The 20,445-nt window shown below is 40.3% G+C and overlaps 1 protein-coding gene across 6 annotated transcripts in view; it reads right to left on the bottom strand.

Annotated features, from left to right (window-relative positions):
• MACROD2 (mono-ADP ribosylhydrolase 2) overlaps nucleotides 1-20,445 on the bottom strand; it is an 895,555-nt gene that overhangs the window by 62,878 nt on the left and 812,232 nt on the right. For all 6 annotated transcript variants that reach the window (XM_062610811.1, XM_062610792.1, XM_062610793.1 and 3 more), the window contains 2 exons: nucleotides 10,969-11,010; nucleotides 3,736-3,816 (listed from right to left, as the gene is read on the bottom strand). In XM_062610811.1, coding sequence (XP_062466795.1) covers nucleotides 3,736-3,816; nucleotides 10,969-11,010 — 123 coding nt within the window. The remainder of the gene's footprint in view (nucleotides 1-3,735; nucleotides 3,817-10,968; nucleotides 11,011-20,445) is intronic.

Raw genomic sequence — 20,445 nt, 5'->3', positions numbered from 1 at the left:
TTATTAGATCTATTAGTTGTCTTTGCTACAATATTGATCACCTGCAGACCATGGTGGGAACGGATGGGGCAGCCCTTGGGCAGGCTTCATTTATATCTGAGAAATCCTATGAGAAAGGAAAGAGCAAACAGTTTTGCTTCTCCCAGTATGAGGAAAATCTATTGCACACACTTGCTGCTCAGTACATACAGGGGGACATTTGGGGATGTAGCTAAGAGAAACAAGGAACATTTTAAATTTGTGTTTTATTAGACTTCTGTTTCAATTGCTTGCTTTTGCTTGGTGACAATCAGTAGGATGAGAGCAGGTGCCCTATGGCATTTGTGCTAACTCGTGGCTGCGATGCTGTTGAAAGCACTGCCATTTTGTCTACGCAATTACTTTAGGATTGTGTTATGAAGCTACTGAAGTAAGACGTGCTAAGTTTTGTTTAGTGCCAAACATATTTTTCTCACCTGAGACTTTACAATCACTCAATCGCTGAGTGCACCTGACCGAGGGGAAAGGCAAAATTACCACTGGCTGATTTTACTCTCCCAGGCCCTGGGAAAGGGGGTGAAGAGAAGAAAATTACACTGGATGTTTACACATGTCAAACCTGAAATACTGCAGGGAACCTGGGAGTAAAGAATGTTTCTCCATGTATCCAGTCTATCCATTTCCCCAGACAATAACCTGCGCTACAATGAAAAACTACCAAATACAGCCACTGACAGGAGAATCTGCTATCCAGCTCGTACTTGCTTTTCTCTATCAATGGTCTGATGGCAGAGAACAATATATCTAATAGCATAATAACAGACACCATTAATACTTCAGAGGTTCAGTATAAAATTGCTTTCATTAGCATGTCAAGTGTTTATTTTAGCTTACTGCAAAACAAGCTCCTTACACACAGCCACTTATTTGACTTCCCTTGATTGCAGAGAGGGTAATAATGAAGAAGCCTACTTTCCCTGATCTTCTGCGGAGATTTTTACATGCACTGAAAAGATATTGCTCCATTACCTCTAGCCAATGAGCCAGCTTGGTGTGCTGGAGAGAAATATTACAGCAGAAATATTACTGAACTCAGTGGAATAGCTTTTACAGACTGCCACAAGGGCAGGCATGCGGCTGTGAAAATTGCAAGTTGTATTCCCATCTTCAGCCTAAAAGGACGCCGACTAGTAAGCAGAGGAAAAAATATCTGGTTCTTCCTTTGCCTTAGTGTGCGTTTGTTAAATATTTATATCTGGTCATGTTACTAAGAGGAAAATAACGTTTTATGTTAAGTATCTTTGGACTTTCACTGCTAAAAGCTATGCGTTGGGTTTTTTGTTTGCTTTTTTGCTGTTGATGCTTGGGTTTTTTTAATCTTGGGGTACATAAAGCATGTGAATTATCCCAAAGTTAAAATACAGTGAACACAAAGCACTTCGGTTTTACCATGAGGAAAACTCAGTTGACCTCAGGCAGAGTTTGGCTTTATCATGTTTTATTGGAGACTGTTTATATGCATTAGCTACTCAGATGTTTTTTTACAAAGATTAAAAATAGGAAAAGGCATCATTTTGGAAGTGAAGACAAACTCCTCCCTAAATAAAATTACTCACGTATGTAGTTTTGGTCCATGTCATATTCAGAGCTCTTATAATCTTCAAGGCTCCCCATTAAAAGTCCTTTTAATTAGTCAAAACCAACAACTAATAATTAGGAAGTAGAGACTAAATCCTGTTCTCAGACAAATGCGTGCAAATCCCATTTACTGAAATGGAAATGGCTCACAGGTGTGTTACATTAGACTTCAACCACTCAGCAGCTTTATAGGAATTCAGTGTCTGGAGCCTAACTGCTTGACTCCTCTTCAGAACAGGGGCACAGGTAACACCACAGAAACCTGATCCAGGTTTCCTCCCTAGCTCCCCTCAGCAAACACTTTAATTACCTTTTTGTTCCCCACCACAACAACCCTCAAGTCTAAATTTAGACTTTCAATTCTAAACATTACCGGCCTGATTCCTGCCTAAGGAGAAGAGGACTCCGTCGCCGGCTAGATTAAATTCTGCAGCAGTGATTATGTGTTGCAAGCCTCAATTCTACATCAGCAAAATCTACTGTATGGCATCAAATTCAAGGAGTTCAGGCGTTTTACAGCTCGAGGGTAACGCAATCATTCTATTGCCATACTATTTACTTCACCCTTCCAGTGCATTTGTTTGTGCTCCACAAGGTGAACTGTAGGTCACCAGGAAACATTGTCAGGCAGAGTAAACTAGGAAACCACGTCTAGTAAGCCACAGAAATAGTGGAATAAAAGTTATTTTTCCACTGGAAGAAAAATCTTACAGCTTTGCAATACTTCCCCTCCTCCCGTTTTTTTAAAGACACTGATACAATGACAGCTTCTAGCCATACTCCATATAAAGATACCTCATAAAAACTATTACTGTTTCCCCTATTTAGGAATATGGAAAATGACACCACAATCCCACACGCTGTTTAGCCTGCATACAAACTGACATGTGGTTTGTCATCACCGAATTCTCTAATCCAAACATAAAATTGGTATTTTAATTTCAGTTGGGTTTAGTGCACCATGAAAGGAAAGACGACCAGTCAGGATGAGATTTCTTGGGTCCACCCACACCTTCCAGGTGATGACAGCTATTGCTTTAAGTACTTGCCATTAACAACCAGTCACAATGTTAGTGACAGGATGTTACTAGCAGTTAGTTAAAGTGATAAATGTTAACATTTTTCTGCTCTTTATGACTCACGCTATACCCCAGTCAGAATTATTTTAGGAGCTGAATGCAAAGCGCTAGGTCAAAATGATGAAGATTGTGGAGCCACTGGTTGAGGTGCAGAATGAGACGTGTCATTTGAGGAACATTAGGTCAAAGAGAATCTATGATAAGGAACAGGAATGAATTAAAGATTGAGGTTCATCCTTTTAACTATTTCACATAAGGGGAAGTCTCCAGCATTGGGGCATTTTGCTCTTTCCACGCATATGAGAGCAATGTGAACTCTGCACTGTAAAATTAAGTCTTTGATGTTAACATCCTTTAACAACCCTCCCAATGAGATATAGATTAAGAAGATACTTTGATCCAATCTTATAACAACATAGACCACATTTACCTCCATACACATTGACAAGCTGCCCTGTGAAGACTCAAGTGCAGGAAAGCGCTCTTACAGGAACAGCACTATAGGCATTATGTTAAGCACCTGTGACTTCTGACCATGGATAGATGTAATACATGCACAGTGTCTAGAGCCATGAACACCATAACTGGAATGGAAAAGGATACAGCAAAAAAAGTCTCGTAGTAAAGGAAAGCAAGCATTTTATTGCTCCATGCTTTGCAGCAGATAGCCGATCTACCTGACCAACTTCACCAACCAGATTATGACCCAAGCCCTGCACAACATGCATTGCATTTTGTATTATTAATTACATAAAGTCAGAACAGGTTAAACATAAACCAGCAACAGTTTCTCGTTACATACCAGCAATAATCAGTAGCCCACCACACAAAAATAGCATTTTTAATCCCGAATCTACCTTGAGGTGAAATACACTTCAGAAGAATTACAATCCATGATCTAGGCCAAAAGGTACTTTCCAAGTGTGTGCAAACACTCCTAAAGGAAAGTTTTCCAGTTCTTTCCCAAGAATTCTGAGTAAACTTTTACTCTAACATTCAAAATTGGTTAATAGCTCTGAAAAGGTGTCAGACCACCTACCTTTAGCATCATCTTGCAGGTCCTCAGGCTGCTCTGCTTTGCCCTTTGTGGGAGATGGAGGCTGGCCTTCTTGTTCCAATCCTTTAAACAAACAGAAAAAATAATTGCATATATTACTTTGGAATTGTTTTACTGTATCAAATATTATCATGTGAGATACCAGAACTGTGAGTCCATATTATCTCAACACGCCATTCAATATCCAGTGCCTATCTTTCTATTATTAAAATTCATTACTGCATCATCTGGTATAAAAGTCATAATAGGTGTCTTTCAGCTGGGACTGGACTTCCCTTAACTTTCACATAGCAGCAGTGAATAAAACCCATACCAAAATCATGTACTTCTTCACAAGCTCTTAATCTCTTCACAATTAAAAAGAAAATTAATAATGTTTCAATTTGTAGTTTTTAACATGATACATGTTATACTGCATTATGGAACTATGGGGAAAAATGTGAATGAAATTATCTTTCTCTCTGAGCTCAATTCTCTGTTCAATGTTATAACACAGTAACAAATTAATATTGACTAAAATCAGCAATGAAACGAAAGGTAGGGAAGCAAGTCTGATAGTGAACTAAAGTTTAGGAAATTAAAGCTTTACGAGATAGAAATGTTCAGGTTGAAAAAAATCCATTCCAACCTTCTAGCTGGAAAACAAGGGAAAAATGGAGGAAAAGGAAAACCCTCTAAGTAAAAATCATAACTGAGGCCAATTAAGTTTAAGATCTTCCCTATTTGTGGGGACCAAAGTTCAGTGTTTGGTATCAGCTGGGCAAAGTTTTAAAATCATAAACTTTTTCTACATCGTTTTCAAACTCTCCTGTTATTTTCACACACAGTATGAAATTACTGTTTGTTTGCTATGATAGAGGTGCAAGCTGGCAGCTCAGAAAGGCCGTTTGTACAAAAGGGAGGCCAAGCTGGAAATTAATCATAAAAGGTATTTGTAAATTAAGAGATTTAATGAAAGCAGGTTCACTAATTAAAACATTCTTCAAACACTGTTCCTTAACCACGAAAGCCGAGACTGGCAGACAATTAAAACCCAATTCATTGCACCTACTGAATCTACTCAACCGTGATGAGAAAATTACTTTCTGTCATTGGACTTCCCATCAAGACCCCTATTCCCTGTGGCCAATTGAGGGCCTGGGTGAAAGAGAAGCCTAATGAAAACATACTTCTGTGCATGCTGGGAAGAAACCTTGACCACTTGTAACCAGGCAGTTTTGGTAGACATACGACCTTGCTTGATTTACTCCTACCTGCCGTGATGTGAGAAAGTAGGAATCACAGTATTACCTCAAACTGATTAGCTAATTAGCACCTGGGAGAAAAGCTACCTACATGTGCATAATAAATTGCTCCAGTGTTCCAGAAACTCCTGTCTGTTCTGCTGTCATACATACCCCACACAATCATCTGCTCTGTATGTCGCTGGAGTTTTAAACAGCTCTTAGCAATCAGGTGCCCAGTTCTCATAAAGGACTTGGCTCTGCTAAGAGCTGTAGATACTACCCTTGTTATCTTCTACCCTTTCACTAATACATGTATGTAGAACCAAAATGCTACAAGTTTCCAAGCACGAGGTATGAAAGAAATAAATATGTGGAAAGGGAACTTGCAGAGTCAAGGGGAATATTGTGCTCGTTCGAGAGACAAAAAGGGAGTGAATCGTTGGCTTTGCATGGAGCCCAGGAAACTCAGAAATGTTCTCTGCCTGCCCTCCTGGGAAACTGGTTATTTTGTTGTACTTACATCCATAAAAGAGAAGAGATTCCACAGATTGGGAAGATGGCAGGAATTTACAAGAAGCAACAACTCAAAATGCCAACATAAATTCCAAAATGGAGATTGGTATGCAAGTAATTAAATTCCATCTCACTTGCTTAATTTTAAGGAATTAGCATTAACCAAAAAAGCCGAACAGTATTGTTCGTGAAAATTCCTTCTAGAATGGAATTTGTGTTTCATTATAGAATTCCATATAGCTCAGAGCATGGAAGGCCCTTAGCAATCACTAAATAAAGCCAGTTACTGCAAAGCAGTACATGCTTTGAGGTTTGGCTCAGGATCAGGAGGTAGACCTCTCCTGACAGCACTTAACATAGGACACATCATGTGTCATGTCATCACATTTGCTCATCTGAATTTGAAATTCAAATACAATATTTTGAGGAAAACAAGAGTTTTCAAGTGCTAAGATGAATTTCTTTTTGGAGCAGTGAGGATGTAGGAGTAACCACAAGAAATGCTGTGGGGAAAAACCAAGGCAAAACCTGCCAAATAAAGACACACTTTGTCAAACCTTTAAAAGGGTTACTCAGGAGCAATGGTGATAGAGTTCAACAAGAACTTCAGCACAAAAGAGAGGTCCTGAAAATAACCAGGCTTTTAAAGATTGATTCCTGCCAACATTCTCCCATTCTTTTAAAAAACAACTTGAATATTTATAATGGACCATATTGACGCAGATCTTCTTTGGTCCTAATACCACTCTGAACTACCTGCCACGCTCCCTTTTTTGGTTGACAACGATTCACATCAGGGGACTGAATCGATAGGAGTGTTTCAATCAACACTCACCCCTCTAGTGAGGAATTTTATCATCTAACCAATCTGTGAGGCTTCCACTAGTCCCACAAGTCAAATGTCAAGTTTAAGTGCAAATGTCCAGCCAGGTCTGTCAGGAGTATCTGAATACATTAGATCATATAACCACCAATTTAATTGACAGCAGAAAGATGGAGAGGGAGGAAGATTACATTCAGAGAAGTCAGAACTGTTACTATCTCAAAAGAAATTATCTTTTTGCACTCTATAAAGAACCTTAAAATGCTCACAAAAGGCTGCAGAGGCAGTGTCCCAGGAGAACAAGATTTCAATCACAATTTCACTGCTTTTTTAGCAGATTTCCCTTATTCCAGACACAGAAAAGGATTTGCACAGGCTTTAAAATAATGTCTTTGTATTACGGTCAAAATATAACTCTTAACCCTTTCTGCTCTCCACCAGTATGTATGTTTTTCAGAACAGCTAGCCAAGTATTACAGAAATTTTGCCTGCAAATTTCTGTTTAAAACCAGCACACCCAGACAAGTGCATGAACTGATCATATTGAAAGCTTTTCTCATTGTGATCATCTGTGCAAAAAGGTTTCTGAGCTCTAACACTGGGAGAAATGATTCTTCTTTACAGGCTGATTCAGAGGGCCAACAAGTCACTTAAATCTCACAGTCTGTCTCCAAGTAAGTTATTCCCAAAATCTCTCACAACTTCCAAATCTCCCTGGTTACAAGTGATTGCTATTTTCACCTCAGGTAAAAAAGAAAGACTCCCTCCAAAACCTATATCTAAGTACAAGAGTGTGCACACGGTGAAACACATAAAGAAATACTGTATTTATACAGCATACATATAGGGTTTCCCGGAATTGTTTAAGGCAGGTTGGATGGGACTTTGAGCAACCTGGTCTACTGGAAGCTGTTGCTGCCCATGGCAGGGGGTTGGAACTGGGTGATCTTTAAGGTCCCTTCCAACCCAAACCATTTCTTGATTCAAGGATTCTCTTGTTAGTGTGAATGAGATCCTTTGTCCTGCCATTCTAGGCTGTAAGAATCTGGACTGTGCTTTTCCTAATAGCACATGCTTCTATAATTTCCACATGCAATCACTACAATTGCACATGCAATTATGGTAGTATTATTACACTGCACGATTCTGTGCATGGATATGTGAATCTGTGGATATAAAAGCAAAATCCTTCAGAAGTTAAAGTTTAGAATAATCTTCCCTTAATGGAGCTTGAAACATTAAGCATCATGACTCTGTAGTGTTAAATCACTGAAGTTAAAGGTAGACAAGACTATTAGGTCACCTGGTCCTTCTCTTTGCTTATGTGGGAAATCATTCACAAAGGAAAGCTGAGATGTGGAACTGCACAGGTCCATACCCGCTACTACTCTATCTGCCCTTTTGACTCAAGCTGTTCTAACAGCAAACTGTGTGACATATGATAACATCAAAGCACTTTAAATTAAATGGTGCCGTTAAGTCAGCAGCTGCTACAAGATACAGCATCCAGAATAACAAACCGATGGGTTAAAATCCCGTGAGTCAAACACCATTAAAAGAGTGGGTTTGGGTATGTATATTTAATAAGACTAGGTTATTTTTTAAATGTTTTTCTTATTCTAGTACATCCAATATAAGCAGTGCCGTTATGTGATTAACTGGCTAAAATGATCATTATGCTTGTTGATTTTATTGTATTAATGTAGATATTAATGGACATTATCTGGCAGATGTAATTAAGGTATTCCCTTATTTATTTTGAAGAGAAATCATATAAAGATCTTCCTGCATGTAATGAGATATTTGCACTTCAAGGTGGTGGAAACACAAGACAGATTACTTTCATAACGTATCCATTACTCAATAATACACACATTTGGTCATCTGTTATTCCTTACTGCCAGCTAATTCTCTAGCTTTTCCCAAGGCCTGATCTGGTGTGCACTGAAGTCAGCAGACAGATTCCCACTGACTTCAGCTGTTACCAGACCAGGATCTGTGGTTTTTCCCCCCTAATTCTTGTCACCATCTTTAAATTCTGTAACCTCCAGCTCATTCTACTACATTCTTCAAATAAAAACTGGCACAGATACAGAGTGGACAGCTCATTTTTGTCCTTATTCTCTCTGTATTTTCTCCTGTTTTGATGTTGGCCGTCAGAAACACCCAACCAGTAGAAGTTGGAGGTATAGGAACTTAGGTGAAATTTAGAATACCTGGATCTCTGCCTAAGATCCTGCACATGTCTGCAATATGTGCTCTCCAGGAGCCCAACATTTCTTTTCAACCTTTATTTTTTTCTTCTTAAGTACAGGAATTGGAGAAATAACCCCAAAGCAGATTGAATATGGACAGCTCAAAAAACCAGGGTCATCAGTATTGGTGCCAACTGCTGACTCCATCTGTTGGAGTCATGACCCATGAAGTCAACTGGAATGAAGAATGATTATTCAATTAATATCTCGAGTGGTGACTAGAAGTTGCTACTCTGTATTTCCCTTAGAACAGGGAAAAGCAGATATCCTTCAAACTGATACAAATCTGAGTATAAAAATGAAAACTCCCCTCAATGCAGAAACTGTGTAATTATTATTCCTGTTAATACATTCTACTATTATTAGAACATTCATACACAAATAGGTCAAAAGGACATAACTTTTGTACCTCTGCCCCACTACTGGAGCAGATACACAAGACACTTCTTTTTAGCTGTAGGTATTGACTGCTGACAGTCAATGAACTGACTCCCAAAATATCTCCAAGTGATGAAGAAATAACCAAGAACATGTTGAAGCTCACAGAGCCTTACAGGCAAATCTATGAGGGAAGCTATGCTCTCCTCTATCTCATAAGCACAAAGAAACAGGTGGGGAAATAAATTCCTCAGATGACTTAATTCAGTGATAATTTCCCAGAGCAGATATGTAGCTTCACCTAAATTAATGAAGCCGTGAAGGATACAAGGCAAGAAAAAAAGAGACCAGCCATTAAGTGGAAATGTACTTCCTTTTAATTCTAATTTAAAATGCTTTTTAAAAAATCAATGAAATTTGCATAATCTCCATAAAAGCAACAAGTCAAAAAAAGCAGACTAATTGGTCTTATAAAAGTATACATGCCACGATAATGGTAAAAAGCGACACTGGAAACATTAGATGAATACTGCAAAATTCAACTGTAGAATAATCTTTGGCAAGTATTTGTTGTTTGATGACTGTCTTTATTTTTCTACTTTTATGTATCTACGTACAACTATACCAATCACACTAATTGTATTAAAATTTCTGAAAGTTCCTATCCTGAGATCTTCACAAGAAAAAGTTATTATATGTAATAAAATCAGCAGGCCAGAACAGCCATACAAGAATGTGCTAATCCATCAGTGTAACACGTATCTATGAATATCCATGTTTTCACATCTGTGCATATACACCATTCTTCAAGTATTTCTAAGCTAATTAACCAGTTGCATAAATCATCATAATCCATTTGTCTTTAGGACAATCTTGACGATTTAAGCATCCAACATATTGCTTCAAAAGCTTTTACCTCTGTTTTCTGGCTGGTGTATCTCTCTCTCTCTGTGGCTCTCCTTTCCAATCATCTCCTATCTTTTCATAATGAGAAGAACTGTAAGTTCCTGCACAGTCACTGGGCTATGATGGGATTAGGGTCACAGAGATCTGAGGACAGTGCACATGCCGGGTGCGCTGTCACAGATGGGTACCTGCTGCTCGGGAAGGAAAGGCAGAGAAGAGTAGGGAGAGCTATGCTGCATAGAAGAGGAGGTCCTTCACCACACAAGTCTCTTATGGAAAAGGAGATGTCCACTGAGAACCTCTAGGTGAAGGTCATCAGGGAAAGAAACACACGGTGCTGTGATAGAAGCCTGTTACAAAAAGCCTGATCAAGAAGATGAAGTAGATGACGCTCTCTACAAAGAAATAGCAGAAGTCTTCTGACTGGAAGCTTTTGTCCTCGTGGGAAATGTCTAATCCTCTGTCCTTTCCTCTTCTTGTTCCTCAGGCCTTTCTTTATACCTATCCACCATTTCCATTTCAAGCCTATTTACACCACCAAACCCTAAACATCAACATTTGTTTTAAACAACAAACTTGGATTGGGAAAAAAGTCCTCTGAAATATTGTCCAACATGTCCCTGCCCACGGCAGGGGGGTTGGAACTAGATGATCTTAAGGTCCTTTCCAACCCTAATTATTCTATGATTGTATGATTCAAGAGGCTGTGGGAGAGTTTTGCTACCATTTTCATTGCAAACAAACCATGGCCACTGATCAGAACTGCAGATGACTCACGAATTGCTGTATTCACACCCTTTCACACACAAAGAGACTGCAGAATTTTAATTATTTCCCATTCATATTCAAACTAGTTATTAATAAAAAAACATCAACCAGAGGCTCATTACAGATGATGACACCAAAAAGGTACCCTCAGCCATTCTTACTGTTTATTTTTTATTAACAGGGATGGTTTACCCTCTGTCAAGAAACAGAGATGACTGTTGTAGCATTGGCAATAAATGATTGGCACTGCTTATCACAACCAAGGCAATTAGTTTCAAGAATTCCTTCAGTTCAGTTGATGCTCTGGAGAAGTGATATATTTTAGCACAAAATATTGTTTACTCACCTGTCTCTTCATTCAGCTTAGTCCCATCTTCATTAGCATCATCTGTCAAAAAAAATATTGAAAGAAACTGATTATTAAGAATACCAGGAAATACCTAAAATTAAATATTCCATGTTTCAAACTGCTCATATCTTAGTTTGCCTCCTCCCATTTAACATTTTACAGTAAGATCTGGAGGTGGATGAGAAAAGAAGGCCTTGATGCTGGACTGTTACGACCACATACAGGAAACGCAGGGAATAAAAACAGGGGAAACATTTTCAGTATAATTTACAGATTTCTGCAAATTATGGCTTATATAAAATGAAACTGCATTCTTTTTTCTATCAGAGTGTTTGCTTGTTAAGTTTCAGTTTGCTTTGTTACCTGAGAACAGCTGACTATGTTAAAAGAGAACTAGTTATCCAGAAATCATATAACATGAAGAAGTTACTATGAATTTGCCAGACAGGACAGGTTAAGATGAAACTTGGGCTAGCCAAGAATCGAACACTTGTCATTATTAAGATACTGTATGAAGAAAGCAGATTCTTTCCTTCTGCAAAAAGCTGCACTTCTGTAACAAAGGAATTTCATACTACAAGTATTTTTGGTGAGACAAAAATCAGTAGCTTTAGTTAACATCTAAATAATTCAATATTCCAGAGCCTTAAACATTTAACGGAGAGCTTGATGACCACAGAACTTTATGTCAACTATGCTCCTAACTCATCTAGACTCCATTTGCACCCTTTTAAATGGTTTTGGGCATGTGCAAATTCTGTAGCGAGCCTACAGTTTCCATTGAAAACTTGACATCTTTCAAACTTGTGTATGTGCATATTATTTAGCCATTTGAACCCAAAGGAGTTTTGCAATATTATGATCAATAGTAACAGAAACTAGGAGTCGTGCTTAGGTCCTAAATATGTAGGGTCAGATCTTTATCCAAATGCTGTGACACTGGCACAGGTTGCCCAGAGAGGTGGCGGATGCACCATCCCTGGAGATATTCAGGGCAAGGCTGGATGCAGTTCTGGGCAACCTGATCTAGTTGAAGATGTCCCTACTCATTGCAGGGGGATTGGACTAGATGATCTGCAAAGGTCGTTCCAATCCAAACTATTCTATGACTGTATGACACACACTATGAGGGATTAAGTTCTGCTTTCATCAAGATTTAGAGGCTGATACTTTATTTTAAGAAGCATAAGAACAGAACAACTGGTTAATAATAGAGGCCTTGTGTTTGTTACAAGCATTAAAATCATGAGGCTGAGAATTTTCATGGATGCTTGTGAACCTACAGTAGATGGATCTGTATCCATTCTTCTCCCCTTCCACCTCATTCAGACATGATCTGGAGGGCAGGACTTTCAGAACCCACTATATAGCAGCCAGTAACACCTCTCTTGAGTCCACTTTAGTCCAGCCCGAAGGACCAGGGCTGAAAACTATCACTGCAGATTTTACTTCCTTTCTCCTTATTCTGCAAACAGTTGTTTTGGAGATCAAAAAGGCACATGAACCCCTACTGTACAAATACGAATTTTTACACAGAAACTTTAAGGAGCTTTGACAGGTAATTTTTGAGACAAGAAAATGAAAAATCTTGTTAAAGCCAATGGGAATTCTGCCACTGACTTCAACAGAGCCAGGATTTTCAACTGGAGTCCTGACATTTTTCAGCACACCACTCAGAAAACATTTGGTTAACACAGAGATTATTAATTATTCAGTTTCCAATAACATGTTCTTTACATGGAAGCGTTTATAATGAAACCACCACGATAAAATTTCAAATTAATCTAAGACTTTACACTAAATCAGCAGAACATAATATCTTAACATACATATATCACCTGGTCTTCTGCGGAAGTTCTTAATTATAGTTCTGTAAGCGACTTGGAATCTGAAATTCCCAAAGCAACAGAATAGCTTCTAAGCTGCTGATAATGGACACAGACAAGAAATCTGATGTTATTAAAAAGTAGTGAAGTCATTATGCAATATAATTATGAAGAGGCAAAAACTGTTTTTGTGAACTAATTGTGAGTTAAAGGCTGTTTTTTTTTCTGGGAACAGGAGCCTAAGTCTCACTAAAAGGCAGTAAAGTCCTTACATCATTTCTGAAAATGGGAGTTGGGCTCCCAGCTGTTTTGTGACATGATCTCTGGGTCATTGTGGTGCCTTTGTGGACCCCAAATTGGATCTGAATCTGAGCTGCACTTTGGCACACGACTCCCCAGTCACTTCATGTGTCTAGAATTCCTACTCTCACACTATGAATGCGTCTAGTGGAAGTGCTGCCCTGTTGAATATAAAGCGGTCTCTTTCACTGACCTTGGTGTGGCTGTCTGAAGTGATAAACACCATGTTTAGTTGACAGAGCTTTATGCCAAAATCAATTACTTGAGATAAAAAACGCCAGTGTTTTAGAAATCAATATCCAAAATTCATTCACTTTTGCCCCAAAAGAATCATATTAAAGTCAGTTTCTTGGTTCCTGGTTCTGAAGAAGTAAAAGGAAGTAAAAGTATTTTTTACTGAACCTCTATGTACCTAATATGAAGCAAAATCAGTGACAAGATGGCCATAAACTAGATTTGCAATACCTAGGCCTTGGGGTGGTTTTTTTATGTTCGCTATGCGTTTTTCTTACCCCATCAAGAGGAAGCCTTCTGGAGGTTTACTTTGGTTTGAAATACGCATCACAGACAGTGAATCTCAAAGCAAAATCAAGTAAAACCACAAAAGAATCGAAGAGTGAGTCTTTGATACCAGTAAACACTTCCTTAAAAACATATCATCAATATTTCTTGGCCAAACTCTCCCACCTGACAGGCTATAGCTGAGGTTCCTCTGTAACTCTCTCCTTTACCCAAGGGCTGGAAGAAGGACTCGTCATTAGGGACTGTAGTGATAGAACAAGGGGTAATGGGTTCAAACTTAAACAGGGGAAGTTTAGATTGGATATAAGGAAGAAGTTATTTACTGTTATGGTGGTGAGGCACTGGAATGGGTTGCCCAGGGAAGCTGTGAATGCTCCATCCCTGGCAGTGTTCAGGGACAGGTTGGACAGAGCCTTGGGTGGCATGGTTTAGTGTGAGGTGTCCCTGCCCATGGCAGGGGGGGTTGGAACTGGATGATCTTAAGGTCCTTTCCAACCCTAACTATTCTATGATTCTGTGACTGGGAAAACATGTTATAGTGTGTGTATGCATGTACCCACTTCCATTACCCTTTTGGCTACAGATGCAGAACAGCGACCTTTCATGTCGCTTCCCCATTAAAGCCCTGGATTTTGGGAAGCTCTACCAAGATGGCCTTGCTGGAAAAGAAATTGCAGACCTTGCAGCCCTGAGATAGAGGAAAGCTGGCAGTGATTCCCTGCAAGTGCCAGTCCACCCCCGAGAAAACACACATCAGTATTTAGAAGGCTTAGGATACAAGGAAGCCATCTAATCCAAAATGTGGGATATGGTTGAGAGTGCAAGATTTTCTGGCATGTAAATTGGGCTGTAGTATATAAAATTAACGTATTGGATTGGCAATGTATGGGAAAGCAGTTTCCAGTCCAGTATAAAATGATTTATATCTGAGAGTCAACCTGTGATTGAAACTCACCCCTAACTCGTGCTGTCTGGGATAACTATGTCTCGGAAGAGCACAGAACTTTGCATTTGGGAGCAAGCTGCTCGGAATATGCACATTTGTACAAGTCACAGGCTCCCTTTTAGAGTCATGTAGCAAGTGATGCCTGTTACTCCTTCATTCCCCTCTCCCTTGTTAACCTGCTGAGCTCTGTGAAACAGAGTAATTGCACTATAGCTGCTCTTACCGACACTGGGGAAGAGGATGCCTTCTTCTGTCATATACTTTTTATTTTTCCCTTTGCCTTGCTGGTGAGGTTCTTTCTCTGTCTCACTAGTCATTGCATAAAAGCAAACACAAGCCAGATGGCTAAGACCATCAATCTGTGTTAAGATTTATGTTAGGAACAGAGAGGTGAAAGGCTTTAAATACCGCTGCTAATCCCCAAAGCCATTAGACTGCTGCCTCCTTGCTGCTCATGCTTCTATTTGCATTCTACTTCATATTAGCACGCAGAGCCAACGCTGTACAAACACCTTTTATTTTTAACTGTGCATGCATTGAAGAGCTCTTAGTTGAGAGCCAGCTCCACACTGCAGGAGGCTGCTGTTTCATCTGCATTCAGGGCTTGCATCCCAGGCTGCCAGCGCTCCCTCAATATCTCTGCTAGCTCCTCCCTGCCTTCCTCTAACCTTTCCTCAGCTGCCTTGTTTCATCCCTCAGGTTTTGTTCCTTTTCTCAGCACTTTCTGCTGTCGCCTGATTTCATAGAATCAAGGATGGTTTGGGTTGGAAGGGACCTTAAAGCTCATTCAGTTCCAACCCCCTGCCACGGGCAGGGACACCTTCCACTAGACCAGGTTGCTCCATGCCCCGTCCAACCTGGCCTTGAACACCGCCAGGGATGGGGCAGCCACAGCTTCTCTGGGCACCCTCTGCCAGCACCTCAGCACCCTCACAGGGAAGAATGTTTTCCTAATCTCTAATCTAATATCTGCCAGTTTAAAGCCACTTCCCCTTGTCCTACCCCTACATGCCTTTGTAAAAAGTCCCTCTCCAGATTCCTTGTAGGAGCCCTTTAGGTACTGGAAGCTGCTCTAAGGTGTCCCTGGAGCCTTCCCTTCTCCGGGTTGATCAAAATTTCCAGACATTTCCTCATTTTCAGCCAGCACACATGCCTCAGCCTGCTCCCCGTGCGAGTGCGGCTCCATGTACTGAACATAACCAGGGAGGAGCTGGGAGGACGCTGGGAACAGACCAGTCTCCCCTCGTCAGGCTGCATGCACACGCACTGGCAACAGAGCAATGAGATGGGCAGAGCTCTACAGGAGGCTGAAGTGGCAAGTTGGTGATCGTACTGCTGATGATGTTTCAAAACAAGACAAACACAAAAGCCCCCATAAAACCTTCAGTACTGACAGCTCCAGCCATCCTGTTGAGCTTATTTACTATACAAAACCAGGGGTCCAGCTGAAAAAGTTCCTGCCGTGAAGCACTCACTGAGCAGGTACTCCATGATCTGCCTGTGCAGTTTCCATAGAACAGCAGATGATGTGCAGCACAACAACCTCGCAACATTTTGGAAAATGGATTTTGGGGCCATCTCTGCTTGCTCAAACAAAAGCATCTTGTCTCCAACCTGAGTAGGCAGCAGGGTGGGCCAGGGTACTTGCCTCATGCAAGCTGTCTAAATTGTGACATTATCAGGTTTCCAGCAACTGAAAAGACCCAGTGGGTTCTCACTCTCCATATTTCTCTCCACCACACATGTCTTTCCACAGTCTTGTCCCAAAGTTTCACCCATGGGTCTTCATGATCATCATAATATCCTTACGGAGCTTTACAGTCACGTCTTGTGCTTTTTCAATCCTTAGTTATTGAAAAGTCACTTCTTTTTGATTGCTTACAACCACTGCAGCTACCCAACGGGAGCTTCATAATAGTACAGAGGCTCTATGTCCATCTCAACCTAGAAGAGTTGATATTTTCTAGCATAGTAAAGCACATGAGAACACCCTAGGGTTTGATGAAGCCCAAACGTACATATGAGGTTTGCAATAACCTAGAAACTCACAAGGTCTTTTGGTTGTTTCGATCCTTCCAACTCAGTTCTCTGCTGGGAGAATACAACACACTGACCAATAACACAGGAAAAGGCAATGTTTTCTTTGAGGAAAAGCAGATTTAGAAATCACTGCCAGATGAGATCAACTAAACCCAGGCCTGATTCTTTTCACATCGAGTTGTTAAAAATTATACTTTCCATAAAGCTTTCCCTTGTCCTCAGTGCTCGTAAGAAGTAGACGTAAAAAAGAACACGGTAAAACAAAAGAACCTTTTCTGCTTTGGAATGAAAAATAGGTCTTCTTTCGGTTGTGAACATTTGTATCCTTTAATCATGCAATCCTGCATACGCAGCAATAGGCACTACGTAAAGCTCCATCTGACACTAAGCAAGTTTAATGAAATTTTTTAGTCTGATTATAAAGAAACTTCCTCTGATACACTCTGTACATCCTGGCCTTGCTGCAGCATCGGTGCAGTTTTTCTTCCCGTGTTGCTTAGTTACACCAGTCCCACAACACCAGAGTCTCACTGAATGTACAATGTGTTTGTAGCTTTTGAAGCCATATCAAATAGAAATCCTTAGTACCAATCTCCTAAGAAGTTAGGCACTGTTTTTTCCTGTCACCACATAGATGGCTTCTTTTATGTGCTGTATCACTTGATCTGCTGTAAAATACATATACGTGTACAAGCCTCAGCTGCATAAGAAGGCTATGTGGCAGCTGCCATTCCCACTGCTAGGGAACTGGACAACATTATTCCTGTGCAGGAAATGGTGCTCACAGCTAGGATCAGATTTGGATTTCTATTTCCCAGATGCTTCTACCTTACACAAAAGGAATGAGGCGCTCCTTGGGAAAATAAACATCACTTTTTAAAACAGAACCTATTGCAAAACTTCCTTATTTCCTCTGTGTCCTAAAATACTGGAAACAACTGGGCTTTGTTTACAAGTGCTAAAGTGGATTTCTCACCCCCATGTATGCTAATGTAGTCACACACAAAATGGTATGTTTTGCATGTGGTGACACTTTTCTAAACTCAAACTCCTAACAAAATCCCATCAGTAACCTAAAGCAGAGGTGGGGACAAATGAGACAAGCGCAAACTTAACTGCATCCTCTGCAATGAGAAGCACTTTGCGGTTAAAAGCATTTGCAATTAGAAGTGATTTGGTATCAGTGGCCAGAGAGGACAGGATAATTCTGGGAATGATAAAAAAGTGCATTTGGAATGTTTTACATGGGATGCCCAAATATACAACACAGCAGAAAGAAAAGATCCCTGATTTATTCACATTTGATGCTATACAGAGAAAGCTTCTGCTTGTTCACCTGCTGGAGCCAGGCATCCATGTGTGAAGGACTGCAATACACTTCCCTCTCTCCTTCCTGCAGCCTCTCCCAGAGCCTAAGGCTACATATAGACCATGCTGATTAACAGCCTCTGTTGGACCTGTTCTCTGGTGGTTGAGCTAATCCTCTTTTTAACTATATTTAAGACCTACAGGCTCTGCATCACCTCAAAGTGAGCATTCTTAGACCCTAACAATGTGCTGGGTGAAAAACACAACTACTTCCTTTTGCTTGTTTTCATCCCAGTTCATCATTTCCTGGCATACCTTGTGTTTCTTGTGTTGTTATAAGAGATGGTAAATAATTGCTCCATAGTCGTCCTTCTAATTACTGCACTCATCATCTTCCCTGTGCTCTCCCACACTGTAAATGCATGCAGCAGCCTCGTTCTTGCGTCTGTATAACCCCTGTGCTTTTCAAGGACATCCTCACTGCCTCCCTCTTCACTGTTTCAATACAGACCTTATCCAGGCACCATCCCAGGAGCTGGAGAGCTCAGGGATTTGGAATTGACAAATACATAGAAGCAGCCATTTCCCCTGACTTCTGGATTGACTGCAAGCTCCATTGTCAGTTTGACCAGAGGAGACAAAGAAAATGTCTGCAAGATGCTACTGGAGTAAAGAGGAGGAAGTTCTGCTTAGCAAAGCTCTTGAGTGTTGCTCTTGACACAGTTATGGTCTATCCATACCCTGCTCCAAGCTGTGCCATTGCTGCTATCAGGAATGAGGAGGCAAACAATTTTCCAGACCATAGAGCAAGCAATGTCATGAGCCTCTGTCAAACTGCGTACAACCAGAGGATCCAAGCCCAAATTTTGAGGGAATTGGTACTTTCAACACACAGCCAAAGTCTAGAGCAATGCTCTGTCAGCAGTTAGCCAGGAAATAATTCAAAGGGATAGTAACAGCAAGTTTAGTTAGGATTCAAACTGAAGGAAGAAAGTGCCCATTAACTTTTTATTAGGTACTGGAAACCCAATGCCATGGAACCCCCTCATAGTCTGCATATCTCTTAAGATGATGAAAATTGTATCTGAGCCACCAATTACATACATAGCCTCTCAAGCACCACTCCTGAAATGCTGCTTGTGCATCCTCCAGCACTACATTGAGATACTGGCAAAAGCAGCTAAGACAGACAACTGCAATGAGTGGTAGGACTGGCACATCAATGCCATGGCAAACGAAGACAAAAAGCCATAGCAAAATTTTGTTTCACAGGTTTTATGGACACCTTTAACTTTTAGTTAGCTTGAGGTTTCATGAGGTGAATTTCAGACACATGTAAAATGCACAGAAGCTTTAAGCATTATGTCTATATTAAACTTCTGGATTGAGAAAAAATTTTACAGCATCTTATTTATGTTGAAGTGTATTTTATCAGGTGAGAGAGAAATAGAGCAAAGCCAGCATCCTATTCAGGTGCACAGGCTCCTCCAGCTCCCTCATATAGGCAATGCTTCCTTTGAAGCCTCAGTTACTGAGGGGCAAGGATCCACCATGGGAAACAGCAGGGCTGTGCTTCTGCCCAACTGTTCTGAATGAAGTCCTTCAACAAGGGGTCTTGCAGAACCCCTTGTTGATCAGAAGGAGAAAGCCAAAGGGATTTCAAACTTCCCCAAATCTTACTCCCTAATGTCTATTTCCAGCGGCCTTTGCATGCCTGCCTGAACCAGTAAGAAAAACCAGAGCCCTCATGACTTACAAGGCACATCACTGCCCAGGTGAAATCTCAGATAAAGGATATCAGGTGCTTCCAGTAAACTGCTTGGCACCTCTCCACATAGTAAAATGAAGCCCATGAAAAATATTTTGTGGAATACATTCAGGTGACGAATTAAGGAAACGAATCGGCTCATGAACATTGCAAATGCAAATAGAGAGGCTAAATTTATCAAACAAATTACCCATTTGATACAGGATTACTTACTAAGGGCTAACTTATGATTCCTTTGCTCACACCCAGGACCGCTTCAGCCCCAGTGAAGTCTGCCATACTAAGCAGTGAGGGTGATGCTTCTCAATACCAGTACAGAAATTACAATCTCTACTTAAGAGTTCGCTCACGTATTAGTGCAGGGATCTGCCTTTTTAATACAAAGCCCTTCATTCAGCCATTTAGACAGTTCCCAATTTGATTCCAAGCCTGGGAGATCTCTTAACAATGAATTTCCTCTGCAATTGTAATATATTTGCACATTTATGCACAACTAGGATGCTGTGCATCCTCCTGAAGTAACAGGGCAATTAATAGTAGCTCTTATCCATATGCTTTGGGTAGAGGGGACAGTGTTTTCATCAACCAGGACAAAAGCAGAAAATGCATTAAATGTCATAACCTGGAATAGAGCAGAAAGTTTTTTTTCAAGAAGCAGCAATTTCTCTCTCTTTTTCCTAATACCAACTGATATGGCTCAAAAAAAAAAAAAAAAGAACAAGCTTTTGGGCTCAGCATCCTTTCATTAGCTCTGAAAGGACACG

This window comes from Pezoporus occidentalis, unplaced genomic scaffold (assembly GCF_034315485.1).
Source record: "Pezoporus occidentalis ecotype Australia unplaced genomic scaffold, CSIRO_AGI_Poc_V1 ctg10, whole genome shotgun sequence".
NCBI lineage: Eukaryota > Metazoa > Chordata > Aves > Psittaciformes > Psittacidae > Pezoporus > Pezoporus occidentalis.
Note: the sequence above shows the minus strand (reverse complement) of the source record. Positions and strands in the feature narration are given on the sequence as shown.